The 20,476-nt window shown below is 53.7% G+C and overlaps 1 protein-coding gene across 9 annotated transcripts in view; it reads right to left on the bottom strand.

The window, feature by feature from the left end:
• Window positions 1–20,476, bottom strand: part of FLYWCH1 (FLYWCH-type zinc finger 1) — a 45,359-nt gene that overhangs the window by 5,577 nt on the left and 19,306 nt on the right. For 2 of the 9 annotated variants that reach the window (XM_007983101.3, XM_073015081.1), the window contains 8 exons: window positions 16,754–16,847; window positions 15,388–15,785; window positions 14,503–14,979; window positions 11,551–12,015; window positions 11,152–11,415; window positions 8,458–8,721; window positions 7,358–7,630; window positions 5,776–5,836 (listed from right to left, as the gene is read on the bottom strand). In XM_007983101.3, coding sequence (XP_007981292.3) covers window positions 5,776–5,836; window positions 7,358–7,630; window positions 8,458–8,721; window positions 11,152–11,415; window positions 11,551–12,015; window positions 14,503–14,979; window positions 15,388–15,712 — 2,129 coding nt within the window. In that variant the 5' untranslated portion in view covers window positions 15,713–15,785; window positions 16,754–16,847. Of the gene's footprint in view, window positions 1–5,752; window positions 5,837–7,357; window positions 7,631–8,457; window positions 8,722–11,151; window positions 11,416–11,550; window positions 12,016–14,502; window positions 14,980–15,387; window positions 15,786–16,753; window positions 16,848–20,476 lie in introns of all 9 variants that reach the window. The other 7 variants (XM_007983155.3, XM_007983147.3, XM_007983140.3 and 4 more) reach the window with 7 other exon arrangements.

The following is a 20,476-nucleotide window of genomic DNA, read 5'->3' as shown; positions in this document are numbered from 1 at the left end:
ATTACTGTGTATGCTGCAGACTTAATGTACAACATTCAACACTCAGGCTACGCTATTTTTTTTTTTTTTTTTTTTTTTTTGAGACGGAGTCTCGCTCTGTTGCCCAGGCTGGAGTGCAGTGGCCAGATCTCAGCTCACTGCAAGCTCCGCCTCCTGGGTTTACGCCATTCTCCTGCCTCAGCCTCCCGAGTAGCTGGGACTACAGGTGCCCGCCACCTCGCCCAGCTAGTTTTTTGTATTTTTTAGTTGAGACAGGGTTTCACCGTGTTAGCCAGGATAGTCTCGATCTCCTGACCTCGTGATCCGCCCGTCTCGGCCTCCCAAAGTGCTGGGATTACAGGCTTCAGCCACCGCGCCCAGCCTGCTATGCTCATTTTTAAAAATTTTCTTTGGTAATAAATGAACCTAAGCTTACTGTAACTTGATGTTTAAACTTTTAGCTTCTTTTGTAATAATGCTTGGTTTAAAATACAAATACATGGTACAGCAGCACAAAAATATTTTCTTTAGAACCTCATTCTATAAGTTTTTATTTTTCAGGATTTTAAAATTTTTTTTAAGTTGGACTTCAATTTTTTGAGTTTTTTTTTTTTTTTGAGATGGAGTCTTCCAGGCTGAAGTGCAGTGGCGCTATCTCAGTGCACTGCAGCCTCAGCCTCCCAAGTAGCTGGGATTTCAGGTGTGTGCTACCATGCCCGGCTTTTTTTTGTTTTTTTTTTGGAGATGGAGTCTTGCTCTCACCAGGCTGGAGTTCAGTGGCGTGAATGTCGGCTCAATGCAACCTCCGACTCTCTGGTTCAAGTGATTCTCCTGCCTCAGCCTCCCAAGTAGCTGGGATTACTGGCACACACCACCATGCCCAGCTGATTTTTGTATTTTTAGTAGAGATGAGATTTTACCACGTTGGCCAGGATGGTCTCGATCTCCTGACCTTGTGATCTGCCTGCCTTGGCCTCCCAAAGTGCTGGGATTACAGGTGTGAGCCACTGTGCCTAGCTAATTTTTGTATTTTTAGTACAGATGGAGTTTCATCATGTTGGCCAGCCTGGTCTTGAGTTCCTGACCTCAAGTGATCCACCCACCTCAGCCTCCCAAAGTGCTGGGATTACAGGTATGAGCCACTGTGCCCAGCCAAGGATTTTTGGTTTTTTTGTTTAAAAACTAAGACACACACTAGCCTAGGCTTACACAGGGTCAGGGTCATCCATGTCACCATCTTCCACCTCCACATCTTATCCCACTGGAAGGTCTTCAGGGGCAGTAACACTTACAGCTATCATCTCCTATGACGAGAGTGCCTTTTCCCGATACCTCCAAAAAGTCCTGAAGGACCTGCCTGAGGCTGTTTTACAGTTAACTTTATTTATTTATTTATTTATTTATTTATTTATTTATTTATTTTGAGACAGAATCTCACTCTGTTGCCCAGGCTGGAGTGCAGTGGCACATTCTCGGCTCACTGCAACCTCCGCCTCCCGGGTTCAAGGGATTCTCCTGCCTCAGTCTCCCGAGTAGCTGGGACTACAGGTGCCTGCCATCACGTCCGGCTAATTTTTTGTATTTTTAGTAGAGACAGAGTTTCACTGTGTTGGCCAGGCTGGTCTCGAACTCCTGACCTCAGGTGATCTGCCCACCTTGGCCTCCCAAAGTGCTGGGATTACAGGTGTGAGCCCCTGCGCCTGGCCTGCTTTTGGGGTTTTTACAGATGCTCTTGATCTGGTTGAAGAAGCTCCTTTTATTCGTAGTTTGTTGAATGTTTTTATCATGAAAGGGTGCTGTACGTTGTCACGTTTTGTGTCTATTCCGTGACCACGTGGTTTTTGTCCTTTTCTCTACTGATCTGGTGTGCAGGCATCCCCGCCACACACTAGCTGGAAGGACTCACAGGACTTGGTCTACCGTCACGCTCGTGGCTGAGATTTACTACAGTGAAAAGATGGGACGTGGAATTAGCAACAGGAAAATGCACTTGGGGTGAGGGCCGGAGGAAACCAGGTACAAGCCCCCCAAGTCCTCTCCCCCGGAGCCCCCTCCCCTGGGGTCCTCTCTCCTGGAGTCCCGCAGAATGTGCTGAATCCTCCAGCCTCAAGCTGTGACATGTGCAAAGTGTTCTGTACTAGGGAAGCCTGCCTGAGCCTAGGAGGCCAGGGTTTTTCTGGGGGTTAGTCATGTAGGTACGTTGTGCCTGGGTGAATATGGCACCGAAATTCCAGGCTCAGAAGAAAAGTGTTCAGCAAATATCACACGATTTGTACAGAAAAGATGACCAATTGTTACTTGGGGATAGCATTGTATTCATGCAGGAACTCTACCAGTCAAGTTCCCAGATGCCAGCTGGGCATGGTGGCTCACGCCTATAATCCTAGCACTTCAGGAGTTCGAGGCAGGCAGATCACGTGAGGTTAGGAGTTCGTGACCAGCCTGGCCAACATGGCGAAACCCCGTCTCCACTAAAAATACAAAAATTAGTTGGGTGTGGTGGTGTGCACCTGTAATCCCAGCTACTCGGGAGGCTGATCACTCCCTGTGATCTTGCAGTGAGTGGAGATCACACCACTGCACTCCAGCCTGGGCGACAGAGCGAGACTCCATCTCAAAAAAAAAAAAAAAAAAAAGTTCCCAGATGCCAGCCCAGGGTGAACTTTGCACACAGGCTGTTCTTAGGGCAGCAGTCTCGGGCCTGCCGTGTTAAGGCTGATCTGTACAGATACTGTGTTACATTAATTGGTTTTTCATGTTAATGCATTCCTGGGATAAATCTTACTGAGTTGTGGTATATAATCCTTTTTCATGTTGCTGGATTCTGTTTGCTGGTATTCTATGTTCTGGAGAAGGACTGGGCTGTGGTTGTGATTCTCTGCTTGGTTTTGGTATCAGGGTGATACTGGTCTTACAGAATGAGCTGGGGCCAGGCATTGTGGCTCATGCTTGTAATTCCAGCACTTTGAGAGGCCAAGGCAGGTAGATTGATTGAGCCCAGGAGTTGGAGACCAGCCTACACAACATGGCAAAACCTCGTTTCTACTAAAAATAGAAAAATTAGCCAGGCGTGGTGGTGCGTGCTTGTAGTCCCAGCTACTCAGGAGGGTGAGGTTGCAGTGAGCTGAGATGGTGCCACTGCACTCCAGCCTGGGTGTCAGAGTGAGACTGTCAGAATGAGGTCCATAGTAAGGTCTCATCTTTATTCCCAATTTTAGTATTTTCAGTATTCTTGCTCTTCAATTTTTTTTATCTTTAGGTAGAGCTAAATATTTGTCAATTTTATTGATCCTTATACAGAACCAACTTTTGGTTTTATTTACTATTTATTTCTTTCCTTCTACTTTAGTTCTTTTATTTTATTTATTTATTATTTTGAGATGAGTCTTGCTCTGTTGCCCAGGCTGGTGTGCAGTGTTGCAATCTTGGCTCACTGCAACCTCCACCTCCTGGGTTCAAGTGATTCTCCTGCTACAGGCACCCGCCACCACGCCTGGCTAATTTTTGTATTTTTAGTAGAGGTGGGGTTTCACCATGTTGGTCAGGCTGTTCTCGAACTCCTGGCCTCGTGATCCACCTGCCTAGGCCTCCCAAAATGCTGGGATTACAGGTGTGAGCCACCACACCTGGTCTTTTAGTTCTTTTTTATATTTTTTGTGGAGATGAGGTCTTGCCCATGCTAGTATGGAACTTCCTGGGCTCAAGCGATTCTCCCACCCTAGCCACCCAAAATGCTAGGATTACAGGTGTGAGCCACTGTGCTTGGCCCTGTTTATTCATTTAGAGACGGGATCTTGCTCTGTCTCCCAGGCTGGAGTGCAGTGGTACGATCACACTTCACTGCAGCCTCGACCTCCCAGGTTCAAGCGATCCTCCCAGCAATGCTACCCATGTCTGGCTGATTTTTTGGTAGAGACGAGGTCTCACCATGTTGCCCAGGCTTCTTCCTTTTTTTTTTTTTTTTTTTTGAGACGGAGTCTAGCTCTGTCACCCAGGCTGGAGTGCAGTGGCGCGATCTCGGCTGGCTGGCTCACTGCAAGCTCTGCCTCCTGGGTTCACGCCATTCTCCTGTCTCAGCCTCTGGAGTAGCTGGGACTACAGGCACCCACCACCACGCCCCGCTAATTGTTTTTTCTTTTTGTATTTTTTAGTGGAGACAAGGTTTCACCGTGTTAGCCAGGATGGTCTTGATCTCCTGACCACGTGATCCGCCCGCCTTGGCCTCCCAAAGTGCTGGGATTACAGGGGTGAGCCACCGCGCCTGGCTGGCTTCTTCTTCTTTTTTTTTTTTTGTTTTTTGAGACGGAGTCTTGCTCTGTATCCTGGGCTGGACTGCAGTGGCCGGATCTCAGCTCACTGCAAGCTCCGCCTCCCGGGTTTACGCCATTCTCCTGCCTCAGCCTCCCGAGTACCTGGGACTACAGGCGCCCGCCACCTCGCCCGGCTAGTTTTTTGTATTTTTAGTAGAGACGGGGTTTCACCGTGTTAGCCAGGATGGTCTCGATCTCCTGACCTCGTGATCCGCCCGTCTCAGCCTCCCAAAGTGCTGGGATTACAGGCTTGAGCCACCGCGCCCGGCCGGCTTCTTCTTTTTTAATAGAAGTGTTTTTCATTATAGATTTCCCTCTAAGCATGACTTTCAGTGCATCCCATAAGTTTTGTTATGTTGTGTCTCCATTTTCATTTATTTCAAAGTATTTTATAATTATCTTCTTTGGCTCACTGTTTGTTTAAAATTACACACAGCGTCATGCTCTGTTGCCCCAACTGATTTCAAACTCCTGGGCTCAAGTGATCCTCCTGCCTCTGCCTCCCACAGTGTTGAGATTACAGGCATGAGCCACCGTGCCCAGTCTCACTCACTGGTTTCTTATGAGTGTGTTAATTTCTACATATTTATGAGTTTCCCAAATTTTTCTGCTTTTGATTTGGTTTTTGTTACCCAGGCTGGAGTGCAGTGGCACAATCTTGGCTCACTGCAACCTCTGCCTCCTGAATAGCTGGGATTACAGGCATGTAGCACCAAGCCTGGCTAATTTTTGTATTTTTAGTACAGACGGGGTTTTACCATGTTGGCCAGGCTGGTGTCGAACTCCTGACCTCAAATGATTCGCCTGCCTTGGCCTCCCAAAGTGCTGGGATTACAGGTATGAGCCACTGCGTCCAGCCCTGAAAGGAATGATATCATACAAAGTATGTTCTTTGACCACAGTGGGATGTAATTCCAAATCAATAACAAGGCTGGGCGCAATGGCTCTTGCCTGTAATCCCAGCACTTGGGAGACCCGAGACAGGTGGATCATTTGAGGTCAGGAGTTTGAGACTCAGCCTGGCCACCATGATGAAACCCTATCTCTACTAAAAATACAAAAATTAGCTGGGCGTGTAATCCCTGTAATCCCTGTAGCACACGCCTGTAATCCCAGCTACTCAGGGGGCTAAGGCAGGAGAATTGCTTGAACCCGGAGGGTAGAGTTTGCAGCGAGCTGAGATCATGCCACTGTACTCCAACCGGGGCAACAGAGAGACTCTATCTCCAAAAAAAAGGACTCTTGCTTTACGGCCTGGCTATGTTTGAGAAGAACCTGGGAACAGGGCCTCCAGCCTCACTTGGGCCTTCAGATGACTGCCACCCTGGCTGACAAATTGTCTTCAACCTCAGGAGTCAGAACCACCCAGCCCAACCACTCCCATGATGTTGACCCACAAAAGCCGAGACAGCAAATATTTGTTGTTTTAAGCCCACTACGTTTTGCTGTAATTGGTCACGCACCATTAGATAGCTAATACAATTACCCATACATCGGCTGGCTTTCGGGAGGACACGTCTTGAAACACAGCTGAACTTGAATCTTTTCTGGGGAAAAAAAAATTGAAAACATGAATTAATAATTCTTCTCTTGTTGAAGCTGACAGAACCAAGGACGCACACCTTGTTAACGATGCCCTCAAGGCTGTGAGGAGAAAGACAACCGGCGGGAATTCAACGCATCAATTACCTTCCATAGTAACATGAGCTACTGGAGCCCCTAAGAGTCGATCTTCAGCTGCTGTCATGGAAAGTACTGGGGGTCAACTAGACATCAAAGATGAGAGGCCAGGCCTCCAGCACAACTTTTTGTTTAAGCTCATTTAGTGGCTTTCTCAAAGAGGCCCTTTTTCAAAAAAATCTTTTGTAAAGATGGGGTCTTGTTCTGTCACACAGGTTGGACTACAGTGCATGGCTCATGGCAGCCTCAACCTCCCGGGCTCGAGTGATCCTCCCCTTTTCTGAGGAGCTCAGACCACAAGCATGCACCACTACGCCCAGCTGATTTATAAGCTTTTTTTAGAGACAAGGTTTCACCATGTTAGCCAGGCTGTTTTCTTCTTTTATTTTTGAGATGGAGTTTCACTCTTGTTGCCCAGACTGGAGTGCAGTGGTGCGATCTTGGCTCAACGCAGCCTCCGCGTCCCAGGTTCAAGCAATTCCTCTGCCTCGGCCTCCCAAGCAGCTGGGATTACAGGCATGTGCCACCACGCCCGGCTAATTTTGTATTTTTAGTAGAGATGGGGTTTCTCCATGGTGATGAGGGTGGTCTCCAACTCCTGACCTCAGGTGATCCACCTGCCTCAGCCTCCCCAAGTGCTGGGATTACAGGCGTGAGTCACTGTGCCTGGCCAACTTGGATTTGTTACTGTTTTACAGGGCATGGCCCTTAATATTCACATGAATGACAATGAGACACACAATGCTTTCTAAAGATTGGTTTTGCCAGGCGCGGTGGCTCAAGCCTGTAATCCCAGCACTTTGGGAGGCCGAGACGGGCGGATCACGAGGTCAGGAGATCGAGACCATCCTGGCTAACCTGGTGAAACCTCGTCTCTACTAAAAAATACAAAAAACTAGCCGGGCGAGGTGGCGGGCGCCTGTAGTCCCAGCTACTCAGGAGGCTGAGGCAGGAGAATAGCATAAACCCGGGAGGCGGAGGTTGCAGTGAGCTGAGATCCGGCCACTGCACTCCAGCCTGGGCGGCAGAGGGAGACTCTGTCTCAAAAAAAAAAAAAAAAAAAAAGAAGAAAAAAAAGATTGGTTTTGGCAGGGTGTCGTGGCACATGCCTGAAATCCCAGCTACTTGGGAGGCTGAGGCAGGAGAATCGCTTGAACCCAGGAGGCGGAGGTTGCAGTGAGCCGAGATCGCTCCATTGCACTCCAGCCTGGGCAACAAGAGCAAAACTCCAACTCAAAAAAAAAAAAAAAAAAAAAGAGACTGGTTTTACATTCTGTTGATGTGAATAATTGGTGTGTGCACAAAAGCAAAGTCTCCTCAGTGGGTGCCGGGCCTGGGGCATCAGTTCTGAGCTGGCAGAGATGAGGATACCCACACCCTGTCTGTACCTGGATCCTCCTGCTGGGCCGTGCTGGGGAGCCGCTCCTTTTGCCTCAAGGCCTCCAGGCCTGCCAGGTCGGGCTGGTGGCAGTGGCTGCGCATGACCATGACGCGGTGGCCCTGGGTGATGGCGCGGCTGCGGCAGCCCAGCCGAGCCTGGTCCCGGCACATCCAGTACACCTTCTCCCCGGCCGCCTTCTCCTTCCTATAGAGGAAGGACTCGTGCACCAGGAACCTGCCCCCCAGGGAAGTCCTCAGGAACTCCAGGGGTCGGAGGGGTTCTGAAAGGGAAAGTCACACTGTGAGTAGGGCCACAGGGGCCTGGGTGTCAGGGCTGGGGGTCTAATTTGTCCCCCAAGCCAGGCTCCACCAGGAATCTGCAATCCCCTAGCAGGCCCCATGGTGGACACTGCCCTCCTCCCCTCTGGGCCCTGAAGCCTGAAGCTCAGGCCCTCCAGCCCCAACTTCCACGCTGACTGGCCCTTTCCAAGGGCTCTGGTGATGCCTGGGCAGGTGGCCTGGCAACCACTAGACCCTGAACACTCCCGAAGGACTCTCCCAAGCCCTCAGACCTCATGCTTGCAGGCGTATCTCCCAGGGCTGGGGAGGAGCCATTCTGGACTGGTCACCAGGGCCTCCTGGCTCCCTGTCCACCTACCCCTCAGCCAGCTGGCAGCCATCTGGCCTCTGACTTTTAACAAGCTGAACTGAAAGGTCATATGATGTTGTCGTGACTAGAGAGAACCCCATGAGACTAGAAGCTGTGTGGGTGGCGTGAGGGGGTAGACTAAGAGTGTCCGGGATCCACCGTATGGCCCGTCAGCAGATTCCAAGCAGTCTCTGCCAATGCTACCTGTGGCCGCCATCCCCTTTCTTGAGAGAGCCGAGTGGGTTCCTACCCCTGACAGCCAGTCCCTGTTGCCCTGAAGACCAGCTGCGGGAGCTCAGAGCCTGCAGATGGAGCCTCCTGCCCTTGGGGAGTTTATGGCCCAGGCTGCCAGACCCCCTTCGCAACACACACGGCAGCCCACGGGCAGCCTGCAGCCAGCATGTGGCGCACGGGTCCCGGGAGACTAGGGTCACCTGGCCCAGCGCCCTCTGCACGCACCTGGGCTGTCCCACTGCGCCAGGTTGGGGAAGTGCTCCCGCTGCCGCAGGGCCTCCAGGCCACCCAGGTCGGGCGGGTGGCAGTGCCTGCGCATGACCATGACCCGCCGGCCCTGGGTGATGGCGCGGCTGCGGCAGCCCATGCGGGCCTGGTCCCGGCAGGTCCAATACACCTTCTCCCCGGCTGCCTTCTCCCGCCGGTAGAGGAAGGACTCGTACACGAGGAAGCTGCCCCCCAGGGGCGTCTTCAGGAACTCAGGGCCTCCTGTTGAGAAATGGGAAGGGAGGAGCAGAGGACACCAGCTCGCAGAGCCAAGATCAGCATGGCCCTGAGGTGAGACCTCCCGCGATGCCTACACCCCCTCCTCACAGTGAGGTGGCCCTGGAGCCCAGGACACAGATGCTACCATCCCCCCAACTCCACTGGGGCTCCAGCTGCTGGGGTCCCTCTCCTGAGGCTGGGGACTGGTGAGGTGAGGCCCCTGCAGGTGGAGGCCAAGCGTCCCACGCTGCGATGCCTTCAAGGAGGCAGTGTCTGCTGTGTCACGCGTCCGTCCCCAGCGCCCGCCCAGGTTCGCATGCAGGGTGCACTGTGCCTGATGGGTCAGAGGAATGACCCAGGGCCCTCAGGGGACAAAGCTGCTCGGGAGCTGGATGGGGCTGAGAGGGGTGGCCCCCGAGAGCTGGGCAGGTGGAGAGGTGACCCAAGGACTGTGAGGAAGAGGTAGGAGCAGCGTCCACTGTCCTGGATGTGGTGAGAGGGAGGACCCTGTGGGGTGGCAGTGCCTTGCCCAGAGAATACCCTTTCCTCCGTGCAGGCTCAGGGGCCACAGAGGTGGGGAGGCAGCCTGGGGCGTCGTGGGCACATCAGGTGGTAGTGGAAGCAGGGGATGGGGGTGGGTAGCAAGCCCTAGAGGAGAGGCCGGAGGGGGCGGTGTCTGGCTGTGGAACCACCTTCAAGAGGGATGGAGGGGGCTGGGCAGGGGCCATGTGGAGTGGGGAGGCTCGGGAGGCAGGAGGACCCTGCGGGGTACAGCAGCACAGAAGCCTGGGGACCGCAAGACAGAACAGGTCAGGAGGAAGGTGGGGACCCCAGACCACAGGAGGGGGTGGTGTGACCATGGGGCACGCTTCATCCCTTCCACATGGATGCAAACGTCAGCAAGGGGCTGGGCGCAGTGGCTCATGCCTGTAATCCCAGCACTTTGGGAGGCCGAGGCGGGCGGATCACCTGAGGTCAGAGTTTGAGACCGGCCTGGCCAACATGGTGAAACCCTGTCTCTAATAAAAATACAAAAATAGCTGGGTGAGGTGGCAGGCGCCTATAATCCCAGCTACTCAGGAGGCTGAGGCAGGAGAATCGCTTGAACCTGGGAGGCAGAGGTTGCAGTGAGCCGAGATTGCACCACTGCACTCCAGCCTGGGTGACAGAGCGAGACTGCGTCACACACACAAAACACCTGTGCAAAAGTGCACTGAGTACCTGACAAAGAAATGGAAACACCGATTAACAGTAGTGGAGGCACATTTTAGGGAATGGGACAGCCAAGACCCTAAGAAACAAGTGCTTAGAGGCCAGGCGCGGGGGCTCACACCCGTAATCCCAGCACTTTGGGAGGCCAAGGCGGGTGGATCACAAGGTCAGGAGATCGAGACTACCCTGGCTAACACAGTGAAACCCTGTCTCTACTAAAAATACAAAAAAAAAAAAAAAAATTAGCTGGGCTTGGTGGTGGGCTCCCGTAGTCCCAGCTACTCGGGAAGCTGAGGCTGGAGAATGGCGTGAACCCGGGAGGTGGAGCTTTCAGTGAGCCAAGATGGCACCACTGCACTCCAGCCTGGGAGACTCTGTCTCAAAAAAATAAAAATTGCTCAGAGCAATTTGTGGGGCAGGAGGGGGGTGAGGATGAGGCAGGGGCAGCTGTATTACCTCGTAGCACCGTCTCCCTGGAGATGGAACAAAAAAAACCACAGCTCTCAAGTCTGAGAGAACTTTAGGGCCACGAGGCAACTCAGCTGACCCAAAAGCTGCAGGATGGAGAAGAGCCACTGGAAAGAGAGGCCAGCGCCTCCGGGCCATGAAGAGCATGTGAGTGGAGGAGGCCGCGCTGAAATGGCTCTTCAGCCAGACGGGATGGGGACATGTACACCACTGTGGTCATGAAGTCAAAACACCAGGTGCTGTGGGGGGCCGACCGTGTGGATAAAGATGGAGACAGCCGTGACCCTCCTCAGGCCAGCGTTTCAGGACATTATGGGTGTCTATGGAACCGCTGGCCAAGAGGAGAAACTGATTGCATGTAAATATCACCTCCTCAATCCTTAACCGCTCAGACCTTAAGACAGGTTCACACCATAGCAACGAGACTGACCATGTGCAGTCAACGCCCTCTATTAATACTATGAACTCTTAAGACACATGGAGGAGGAGGAGGGCAGGGAGGTCTATCCCTGCTGCTGCCGCTGTGGGGCAGGTCGGGCTGGACGGGTGAGGCCAGGCTGAGCAGGAAGGTGCGGCCCATTGAAAGCAGCACGGGGGGAAGAGGAGGAGGAGGACAGGGCCGTGGCTCATTCTAGGACGTTCATAGAAGGGAAGAGGACGTTTGCCAGCGGGACCCGCAGGGTGGAGAGGGAAAGGCAGTGTGGGGCTCCTGCCTGCTTCCTGGGGCCCAGCTCCCCGCCCAACCCCAGGTACCTGGGCTCCCCCGCTGCGCCATGTTGGGGCGTTTTTCCCGCTGCCTCAGGGCCTCCAGGCCCCCCAGGTCGGGTGGGTGGCAGTGGCCACGCATCACAGTCACCCGTCGGCCCTGGGTGATGGCGCGGCTGCGGCAGCCCATGCGGGCCTGGTCCCGGCAGGTCCAATACACCTTCTCCCCGGCTGCCTTCTCCCGCCGGTAGAGGAAGGACTCGTACACGAGGAAGCTGCCCCCCAGGGGCGTCTTCAGGAACTCAGGGCCTCCTGGGGAGGTTCGGGAGGCAGTTAAGAGAGGAGGCAGGGGCTGGGCAGGCCTGATCCCACTCCCTACCCTTCCTGGGCCTCTGATGGCCAAAGAGTCAAGGGAGGGCCAGCGAGCCCCAGAGGAAGGCGGCTCACCAGGGTCTGTATCCACGTCCTGGTCCTCGTCTGGGGATCCTTCCGGGGCTTGCGGCTGCATTGGCAGCTCTTGATCTTCGACCTTCGCTCGCTTTCTGGGCCGGGGCCTGGTGAGAGTCAGGGGACCAGGACCCCTGTGGTACAGCAGACTATCCACACCTCGGAGCAGCGTGTCCACTTGGCTCCCAGGGCCGTCCTGCCCAGCCTGCAGTGTCTCCATGGCCTTCTCCTGCTGCCGCCGGGCTTCCAGGCCCTCCATATCGGGCGGGTGGCAGTGGCCACGCATCACGGTCACCCGCTGTCCCTGGGTGATGGCCCGGCTCCGGCAGCTGTGCAGTGCGTGGTCCCGGCAGGTCCAATACACCTTGTCTGCGACAGCCTTCTCCCGCTTGTAGAGGAACGACTCATGTACCAGGAAGCTGCCCCCGTAGCACGTCCTCAGGAACTCGAGGGGCCGGGCCTGTCCTAGAGGAGGGACCCAAGTGGTCACAGCCACCAGGGGTGGGGAGGAGCCCAGGAGGGGCAGCCACTGCAGACTCTGGTGGCTGACATGGGCCTTTCTCCTTTAAGGCTGAAATTTACCCTGGCTTCCTGAGCCAGATATGCCAGAGCCCCCAAGCCCATTCCCATGGAACCCCTACACCAAGCAACCGGAGGGGAGTCTCATTCCTCTCCTAGCAGCCAGTGAGGCCGCCCCAGCTCAGGCCTGCTAAATGTTGCATCAAGATCACACCTGGAGGGGCCAACCTGGACTCTCGGACTCAGTGGCCTCTGTTGTCTGTCACTCCTGCTCATGCATTTTTTTTTAAGGGTTTAAATAATCTACCCATTTTTGAATAAAACACACAAGTTATAATACACTCAAATGGTTCCAAAAGATCACAGTGAAAAATAAGTCTCCCTGTTCCCTGCCCCTCCCTTCCCGCCCCAGGTGCCCAGGGCAGGGGCCACCTCAGATCCTTAAAGCTGTGTCAGGAGGCACCTGGCCTCCTTGAACCCAAGCCCATCTCCTAGTTACTGGTAATAAAACAGCCAGAACTCCCATTTGCAACTTGCTAAGCCCCAAATGTGCAATTTACACAACAGTCTAGGTTATCACAGCCAGCTTAAGATAAAACTCCTGAAACTCCAGAAATGAGGTCAATTTTCTAAGGCTACAGAGCTACCGTCAGGTGGGGATGGAATTTGAACCTATGACCCAAAACCCAAGACTCTCCCACCAGACTTTTTTTTTTTTGAGACAGAGTCTCGCCCCGCCACCTAGGCTGGAGTACAATGGCGTGATCTTGGCTCACTGTAACCTCTGCCTCCCGGGTTCAAGCGATTCATCTGCCTTGGCCTCCCGACTAACTGGGATTACAGGCGCCCGCCGCCATGCCCGGTTAATTTCTTTTTTTCTTTTTTTTTGAGATGGAGTCTCACTCTGTCCCCCAGGCTGGAGTGCAGTGGCACGATCTCGGCTCACTGCAAGCTCTGCCTCCCAGGTTCATGCCATTCTCCTGCCTCAGCCTCCCGAGTAGCTGGGACTACAGGCGCCCACCACCACGCCCGGCTGATTTTTTTATTTTCTATTTTTTAGTAGGGACAGGGTTTCACCGTGTTAGCCAGGATGGTCTCAATCTCCTGACCTCGTGATATGCCCACCTCAGCCTCCCAAAGTGCTGGGATTATAGGCGTGAGCCACTGCGCCTGGCCTCGCCCAGCTAATTTTTTGTATGTTTAGTAGAGACGGGGTTTCAATATGTTGGCCAGGCTGGTCTTGATCTCTTGACCTCATAATTCACCTGCCTCAACCTCCCAAAGTGCTGGGATTACGGGCATGAGCCACTGCACCCGGCCTAGGTGTTTTTCCTGAACTTAATGGACACCAGAATCGCCCGAGAACCAGATAAAAATCTGATTTTTTTTTGAGACAGGGTCTCACTCTCTTGTCCAGGCTGGAGGGCAGTGGTGTGATTCTGGCTCACTGCAGCCTCAATCTCCCTGGCTTAAGTGATCCTCCCACCTCAGTCTCACAAGTGGCTGGGACCACAGGCGCACCACGACAGCTGGCTGATTTTTTGTACATATGGGGTCTCACCGTATTGGCCAGGCTGGTCTTGAACTCTTGGGCTCAAGCGATCCTCCTGCCCCCAGCCTCCCAAAGTGCTAGGATTATAGGTATGACCACTGTGCCCAGCCCACATTTACATATATCTATTTTTTCTTTTTTTTTCTGAGACAGAGTCTTGCTCTGTCACCCAGTCTGGAGTACAGTGGCACAATCTTGGCTCACTGCAACCTCTGCCTCCCGGGTCCAACCAATTCTCTTGCCGAATAGCTGGGATTACAGGCATCTGCTACCACGCCTGGCTAATTTTTTATTTTTAATAGAGGTGGTCATGGTGGACCATGTTGGTCAGGCTGGTCGCGAATTCCTGACCTCAGGTGATCCACCTGCCTGGGCCTCCCAAAGTGCTGAGATTATAGGCGTGAGCTACTGCGCCCAGTCACATTTTTATATACATACATAAATTTTTTTTTTTTTTTAAGGATGGAGTCTCACTCTGTCGCCCAGGCTGGAATGCAGTGGAGCGATCTGGGCTCACCACAACCTCTGCCTCCTGGGTTCAAGTGAGTCTCCTGCCTCAGCCTCCTGAGTACCTGGGATTACAGGCATCCACCACCACACCCCGCTAAGTTTTGTATTTTTAGTAGAGACAGGGTTTCACCATGTTGATCAGGCTGGTCTCAAACTCCTGACCTCATGATCCGTCCACCTTGGCCTCCCAAAGTGCTGGGATTACAGGCATGAGCCACTGCGCCCAGCCACATTTATATTTTTAAAAGTCATTTTAGCTTCGAGTACATTTTAAAAGACCCCATGGGACCCCACATTTCTATTTGGGCTCAGGAAGGGCCCTTGGGTCCCCTGCCCCAAGTGGACATGGCAGGGGGGTGGACTGTACTCACCCAGCCCCAGGATCGAACGCTTCTTGGGCGGCAGGCTCAGCAGTGACAGGGCTCGGGGTCCCTCATCCTCCTCCAGGGCTGGCTTGCTCAGCACCAGCCCAGGAGTGGGCTCGGGCTCTGGCTCCTCAGGGCACTGCCACGGGCCCACCCCCTCCAGTGGCTCCTCCACTGGGCCTCCAGGACCCTCAGGACCCTGGGGCTCTCCCAAGCCCTCTGGCAGGGCCAGGCTGGGCAGCTTCTCTCTCTGGCGCCGGGCCTCCAGGCCTTGCTCATCGGGCACATGGCAGTGGCCCCGCATCACTGTGGCCCGCAGGCCTCGGGTGATGGCCCGGCCCCGGCAGCCCAGCTCAGCATGCTGGCGGCACTTCCAGTACACCTTGTCCCCCACAGCCTTCTCCTGCTTGTACAGGAAGGACTCCAGCACCAGGAGGCGGCCCCCGAATGGTGTCCTCAGGAACTCCAGGGACTGAGGGGCTGCTGGGGGAAGGGGAGGGCTGGGTTAGCTAACCTAGAGCCAAGCTCCAGGTGGCAGGCACAGAGGAGAGCCAGGGAGGACGTGGGGGTCCTGAGTGTGGTGGGTGTCTTCTCCTGCTCCCATGCAAGAAGCCCAGCTTCTCAGGGCTAGTTTTTATTTTGGGGGTGGTAGTGGATGTTTTTAGGGAGCTGAAGGAATTCTGCACATCACTGCAACTCCCATGAGCTCCAGGAGGCCCTGGTACCTGAGTGTGATTGTCACACCAGCCTGGGACAGGTTCAGGATCAGAGACCAGGAGGCTCAGCTGGGAGCAAGGACAAGACACTGTGCTAGAAGTGGGGTGTGCAGGGCCTGCTGTGAGCACTGGAACCCACAGTGTGGCTGGGCAAGGGCAGCAGACCACACCTCACCTGTGTCCAGCTTGCTGCACTTCTGTTCAGGCATCTGCAGGGCTGGCTGGACCACCCTTCCCTGCTCCTCGACTGGCAGGATCTGCAAGGTGCTGGCGAGGGTGGCAGGGCCAGCCATCTCCAGGGAAAGGACGCAGTGCACTTCCTGGGGCTTGGAGCCCACCTCATCCTCATCTTGGTTAGAGGCTGTGAGCAGGACCAGTTTGGAGAACTTCCTGGGCTTCCTGGGGGCTGCCGGGACGACATCCGTGGCTGGCTCAGGGCACGGCTCCTGGCCAGCCTTCACACTCTCGCCCTCCTGTTCGCTGGGCTCGGGCAGGGGCATCCCGGGACCTACGGCCTGTCCCTCAGGCCACACTCAGCCCCCAGCAAGGAACTTGGAGTCCAGTGGTTCTGTCCTAAGGAAGGAAGCAAAATCCCATCAGTGGGGGAAGCCCTTGGGGGGGCTCTAGACGCCGCTCTGGGAGGGAGGTGGCCAGATAGGGCTGCCTCACTGCTCGCTGGAGCCAAGGCTGGCGGGGGCCCTGATGGAACTAGGCTTCTGTTCTGCCAGTTCCTCTCCTGGCAGCCTTGGGTATGTCACCCCCATCTAACCCCATCTGGAAAATGTGCACAGTAAATACTCTCCACAGGGGCCATCAGAGTGACTAATGGACTAAGAGCCCAGCCACTACCGATGGGCCTCCCACGTGCTGAGCATAGAAGAAGGGTTTCCACCTGCATTTCCAGTACCCCCTCCAGCCCCTACATGATGACGGCAGGACATTTTTTTTTTTTTTTTTTTTTTTGAGACGGAGTCTCGCTCTGTCGCCCAGGCTGGAGTGCAGTGGCACGATCTCGGCTCACTGCAAGCTCCGCCTCCCGGGTTCACGCCATTCTCCTGCCTCAGCCTCCCAAGTAGCTGGGACTACAGGCGCCCGCCACCTCGCCCCGCTAATTTTTTTGTATTTTTAGTAGAGACGGGGTTTCACCGCATTAGCCAGCATGGTCTCGGCCTCCCAAATTGCTGGGATTACAGGCTTGAGCCACCGCGCCCGGCCCAGGACATTCCTATTGACCCAGTTATAGATGAGGACAGCGAGGCACAGACAACTGTGGGGGGCGGAAAGCTGGGACCCGTTTCCGCTCCGATACCCGGGGACTTGCTAGGACCTTTTTGGAAACCACGTGCTCCACCAGGACACTGGGCACCTGTCTCCGGAGCGTGAGCCTCGCACACAGAGCCCTTCCAGAGGACAGTGCTGCACCTCGGCCTGGAAGGCAGAAAGCCCTTTCTGGGCTCGGGCAGACCCAGTCCCTATCCTGTCCTGGAGGCCCCAGACCACCCCTGCTTCGGGAGATACCAGGGCCCCCATGTGGCAGCCACCTTGTGCCCAAGCTGTTGCTGTTGCTGCCTCGGCTGGTCGGGGACGGGGCTGCAGTGGTGTCTGGAGAATCCTGAGGTCACCACGGGTTCCAGTCTGGAGAGGCAGAAAGGGCAGATAATGGGGAACTGGGCAGGGCTTGGGGTGGGGGGGTCCTCGGGGCGGTCAGTGGCAGTCACAGTGTGGGGTGGGGCTTTTTGTGTGGGGAAAAGAGGGATCAGATTGTTACTGTGTCTATGTAGAAAAGGAAGACATAAGAAACTCCATTTTGATCTGTACTAAGAAAAATTGTTCTGCTTTTAGATGCCATTAATCTGTAACTTTAACCCCAACCCTGTGCTCACAGAAACATGTGGTGTATTGAATCAAGGTTTAAGGGATTTAGGGCTGTGCAGGATGTGCCTTGTTAACAATATGTTTGCAGGCAGTGTGCCTGGTAAAAGTCATCACCATTCTCCATTCTCGATTCTCGATTAACCAGGGACACAATGCTTTGTGGAAAGCCGCAGGGACCTCTGCGCAAGAAAGCCTAGGTATTGTCCAAGGTTTCCCCGCGCTGAGACAGCCTGAGATGTGGCCTCATGGGAAAGGAAAGACCTTACATTCCCCCAGTCCAACACCTGTGAAGGGTCTGTGCTGAGGAGGAGGCGTGAAAGAGGGAAACTTCTTTGCAGTTGAGATAAAAGGAACATTTCTGTCTCCTGCTCATCCCTGGGAATGGAATGTCTCGGTGTAAAGCCGACCATTCATTCTATTCTGATATAGGAGAAAATCGCCCAGTGGCTGGAAGCGAGATACACTGGCCGTAATACTGCTGTTACTCTTTGCTACACTGGGATGTTCGTGTAAAGCGAAACATAAATCTGGCCTACGTGCACATCCAGACACAGTACCTTTCCTTGAACTTATTCATGATACAGATTCCTTTGCTCACGTTTCCCTGCTGACCTTCTCACCATAACCCTGTTGTCCTGCCACACTCCCCTCGCCAAGATAGTAAAAATAGTGATCCATAAATACTGAGGGAACTCAGAGACCAGCGCCAGTGTGGGTCCTCGCACGTTGAGTGCCCATCTCCTGGGCCCACTGTTCTTTCTCTATACTTTGTCTCTGTGTCTTATTTCTTTTCTCAGTCTCTCATCTCCACCTGATGAGAAATACCCACAGGTGTGGAGGGGCAGGCCTCCTTCACCTGGCACCCAATGTGGGGCACGAACCCATGACCCCGAGATTAAGAGTCACATACTCTACTGAGCTAGCTGGGCAATTCTTTTTTAGATGACTAATTTGGCCACAATTATAACATTTTCCCCTAAATGTTCTAACTTGTCCTCCTAAAGTGACTCCAGTCATTGCTTGAGCCATTAGCATAGCCTTATGCATGGCTCCTCCAGTCCTATTACAAGCCTTCACCTATTCTGTAATTACATCAACTCCTGCTGAGCAATGGAATCTAATAATGCTCTCATATAAAGGGAGTTGGGTCCATATTGTTTAACTCCTTCCTTCATGTCTTTTAACATTTTCATGGTGAAAGGTTCATATCTAGCATTAGCCACCGCAGGTGCTCCTGCTGGAGCCCCTTCCCCGGCCAGTACCGATTGTAAAACTACCAGGAACTGCCATGCCTCAAGACCTCCGTTTTCTAACTTCATCAAAGGCCGCATGCAGTGTGCTACTGTGTCCACTAGGTGGTGCTGGTGGATTAAGTCTCATAGTGGGCAGCTGAGGATACAGCGCCGCGCCCTGTGGTGCTGATGGATAAACCACCACTGCCGTGGGTTGCTTGGATGATGCCGTGATATTTGGCGTGGGACACACCGCTTGAGGTCTGTATTGAACCTCTGGAGACGGCCAATACTGAGGCTCGGCTGGCTGCCAGTATTCATAAGCTAGCCACGGTTGGGTTTTATTTTCTACTGGCTGATACTGTGGATACCGTGTCTGGATTGGCTTTGCTGAGACAGAGACTCTATCCTTTTCTACTTGATTTTCTCTTGGGGTTTGTACTTGTCTAACCTGCATTTGAGGTTGTAATGTTACAGGTATCTGAACCGCGGGAGGAAGCGTTGGCCATCGTGGTTTAGACTCTGAGGGCCCCAGTGATTCTGGAGCTTTCCTCCCAATTTTGATGATTCAGGATATATTACCTCCTGTAACTGATTGTAGTCAACATGGCTTTATAGCCAATTGACATTCCGGATTTGCATCTTCATAGGCCATTAATTCTACAATGGCCTTTTGGGCATTATCATCTGTAGTAGATTTTTGAGCGGTATCTTGCAATCTTTTCAGGGTAGGGCTCTTTAGAGCCTTGTCTAATTGAATTAAAAGACGGGCAGGTGGTTCCTGGTTCCATGAATTTTTTCCCAGGCCCTGAGGCAAATCACCCTTACTTGTTTAAGTCAACATTTTGTGTTCACCGAGCCATTACAGACTCTGTTGCATATTTACAATGTGAACTTTCCATTCCTTTCTGGAATTCTGTCCCTGCCTCTTCTTCACAATCTATTACACAGCTTTCAGGTGCATCAGAAACTGAAATGCTGTCTTCTCCTGTTTGAAGCAGTTCTAAAGCTGCTCTAATAATGACCCAATCATTCCATACTATAAGTGGGGTTATTTTACCTTTCCTATTTGCTTGTTTTAATTCTTCGCCAATTTTTTCCCAATCTTTTAGATCTAAATTTCCTTGTTCTGGAAACTATGGGCAGAAATGTTCTATTGTTTGAAAGAGCATAATTAGATTTTCTGCATGAGGCTCTAACTGAACCCCGAAGTCACCATGGGTTCCAGCCTGGAGAGGCAGAACGGGCAGCTAATGAGGAACCGGGGAGGGCTGGGGTAGGGGCCTGGGGGCAGTCAGAGGCAGTCATGGTGTGGGGTGGGCTCTTTGGGGCAACCGAGTGTGGGCAGACAGTGGGGTCTTTCCCACCTCAGCCTTGAATTGAGACTGCAGTCCCTGACATTTTTAGCGTCCTCACCCCCACCTCACATGTTACAGTTCAAATTCCCACGGGTCTCCCACTTTGCTCCAAAGTTCCCTGGCCTGTGCCCCCACATTCCGCTCTGGAAGGCCTGGTCGGTTCCAGGGACAACATAGAGGGGAGTGGCTCCTTAACTCCATTAAGGCTCCGTCCCCAGGAAATCACAGGTACCAGGAGGGCCAATCCCACCACATCTCCCCCCCAGCCCCGGCCCAGCCTGTTCCTCCATGCCATCCTTCCGGGCTTGCTCATCCCTCCCCACAGGGTGACACGAGGTGCAGCAGACTGGGGGGCAACCCCAGCTGACCTCGCAGGCGCCTCCTGAGCCGAGCCGCTCCCAGGCAGGAAAGGGTTAAGGGGGGAAGAACCCCCCCACACACCCCGCCCCGCGCTGATTGGCCACAGGGCAAGTCCCTCTACCGGCAACCCGCCCCTCCCGCTCCCTCGCTCTGAGCTCTGGGGATGAATGGGGATGAATGGCACTGGGTGGGACCGGATGAGGCTAAACTGGGAAGGATGAGGATGAGGGCAGGACAAGGCAGGACAGGATGAACGGGGATGATTGGGAATGGATGGACGATGGACCTGGCGGTTTCCTGACCCTGCACCCTCCCCGGGTCCCCCCAGCCCAGGTCCCGCGAGGCCCCCGCCCTCTGGAGAAATTCCCCATTGTTCCCCGGGAGGTCAGGCACCTCCCTGAGAACGGCTGTGCTTCCGGCCTCCCTGTGGCCTCCCTCC

This window comes from Chlorocebus sabaeus, chromosome 5 (assembly GCF_047675955.1).
Source record: "Chlorocebus sabaeus isolate Y175 chromosome 5, mChlSab1.0.hap1, whole genome shotgun sequence".
Taxonomy (NCBI): domain Eukaryota; kingdom Metazoa; phylum Chordata; class Mammalia; order Primates; family Cercopithecidae; genus Chlorocebus; species Chlorocebus sabaeus.
This window is presented reverse-complemented; position numbering and strand designations above follow the sequence as displayed.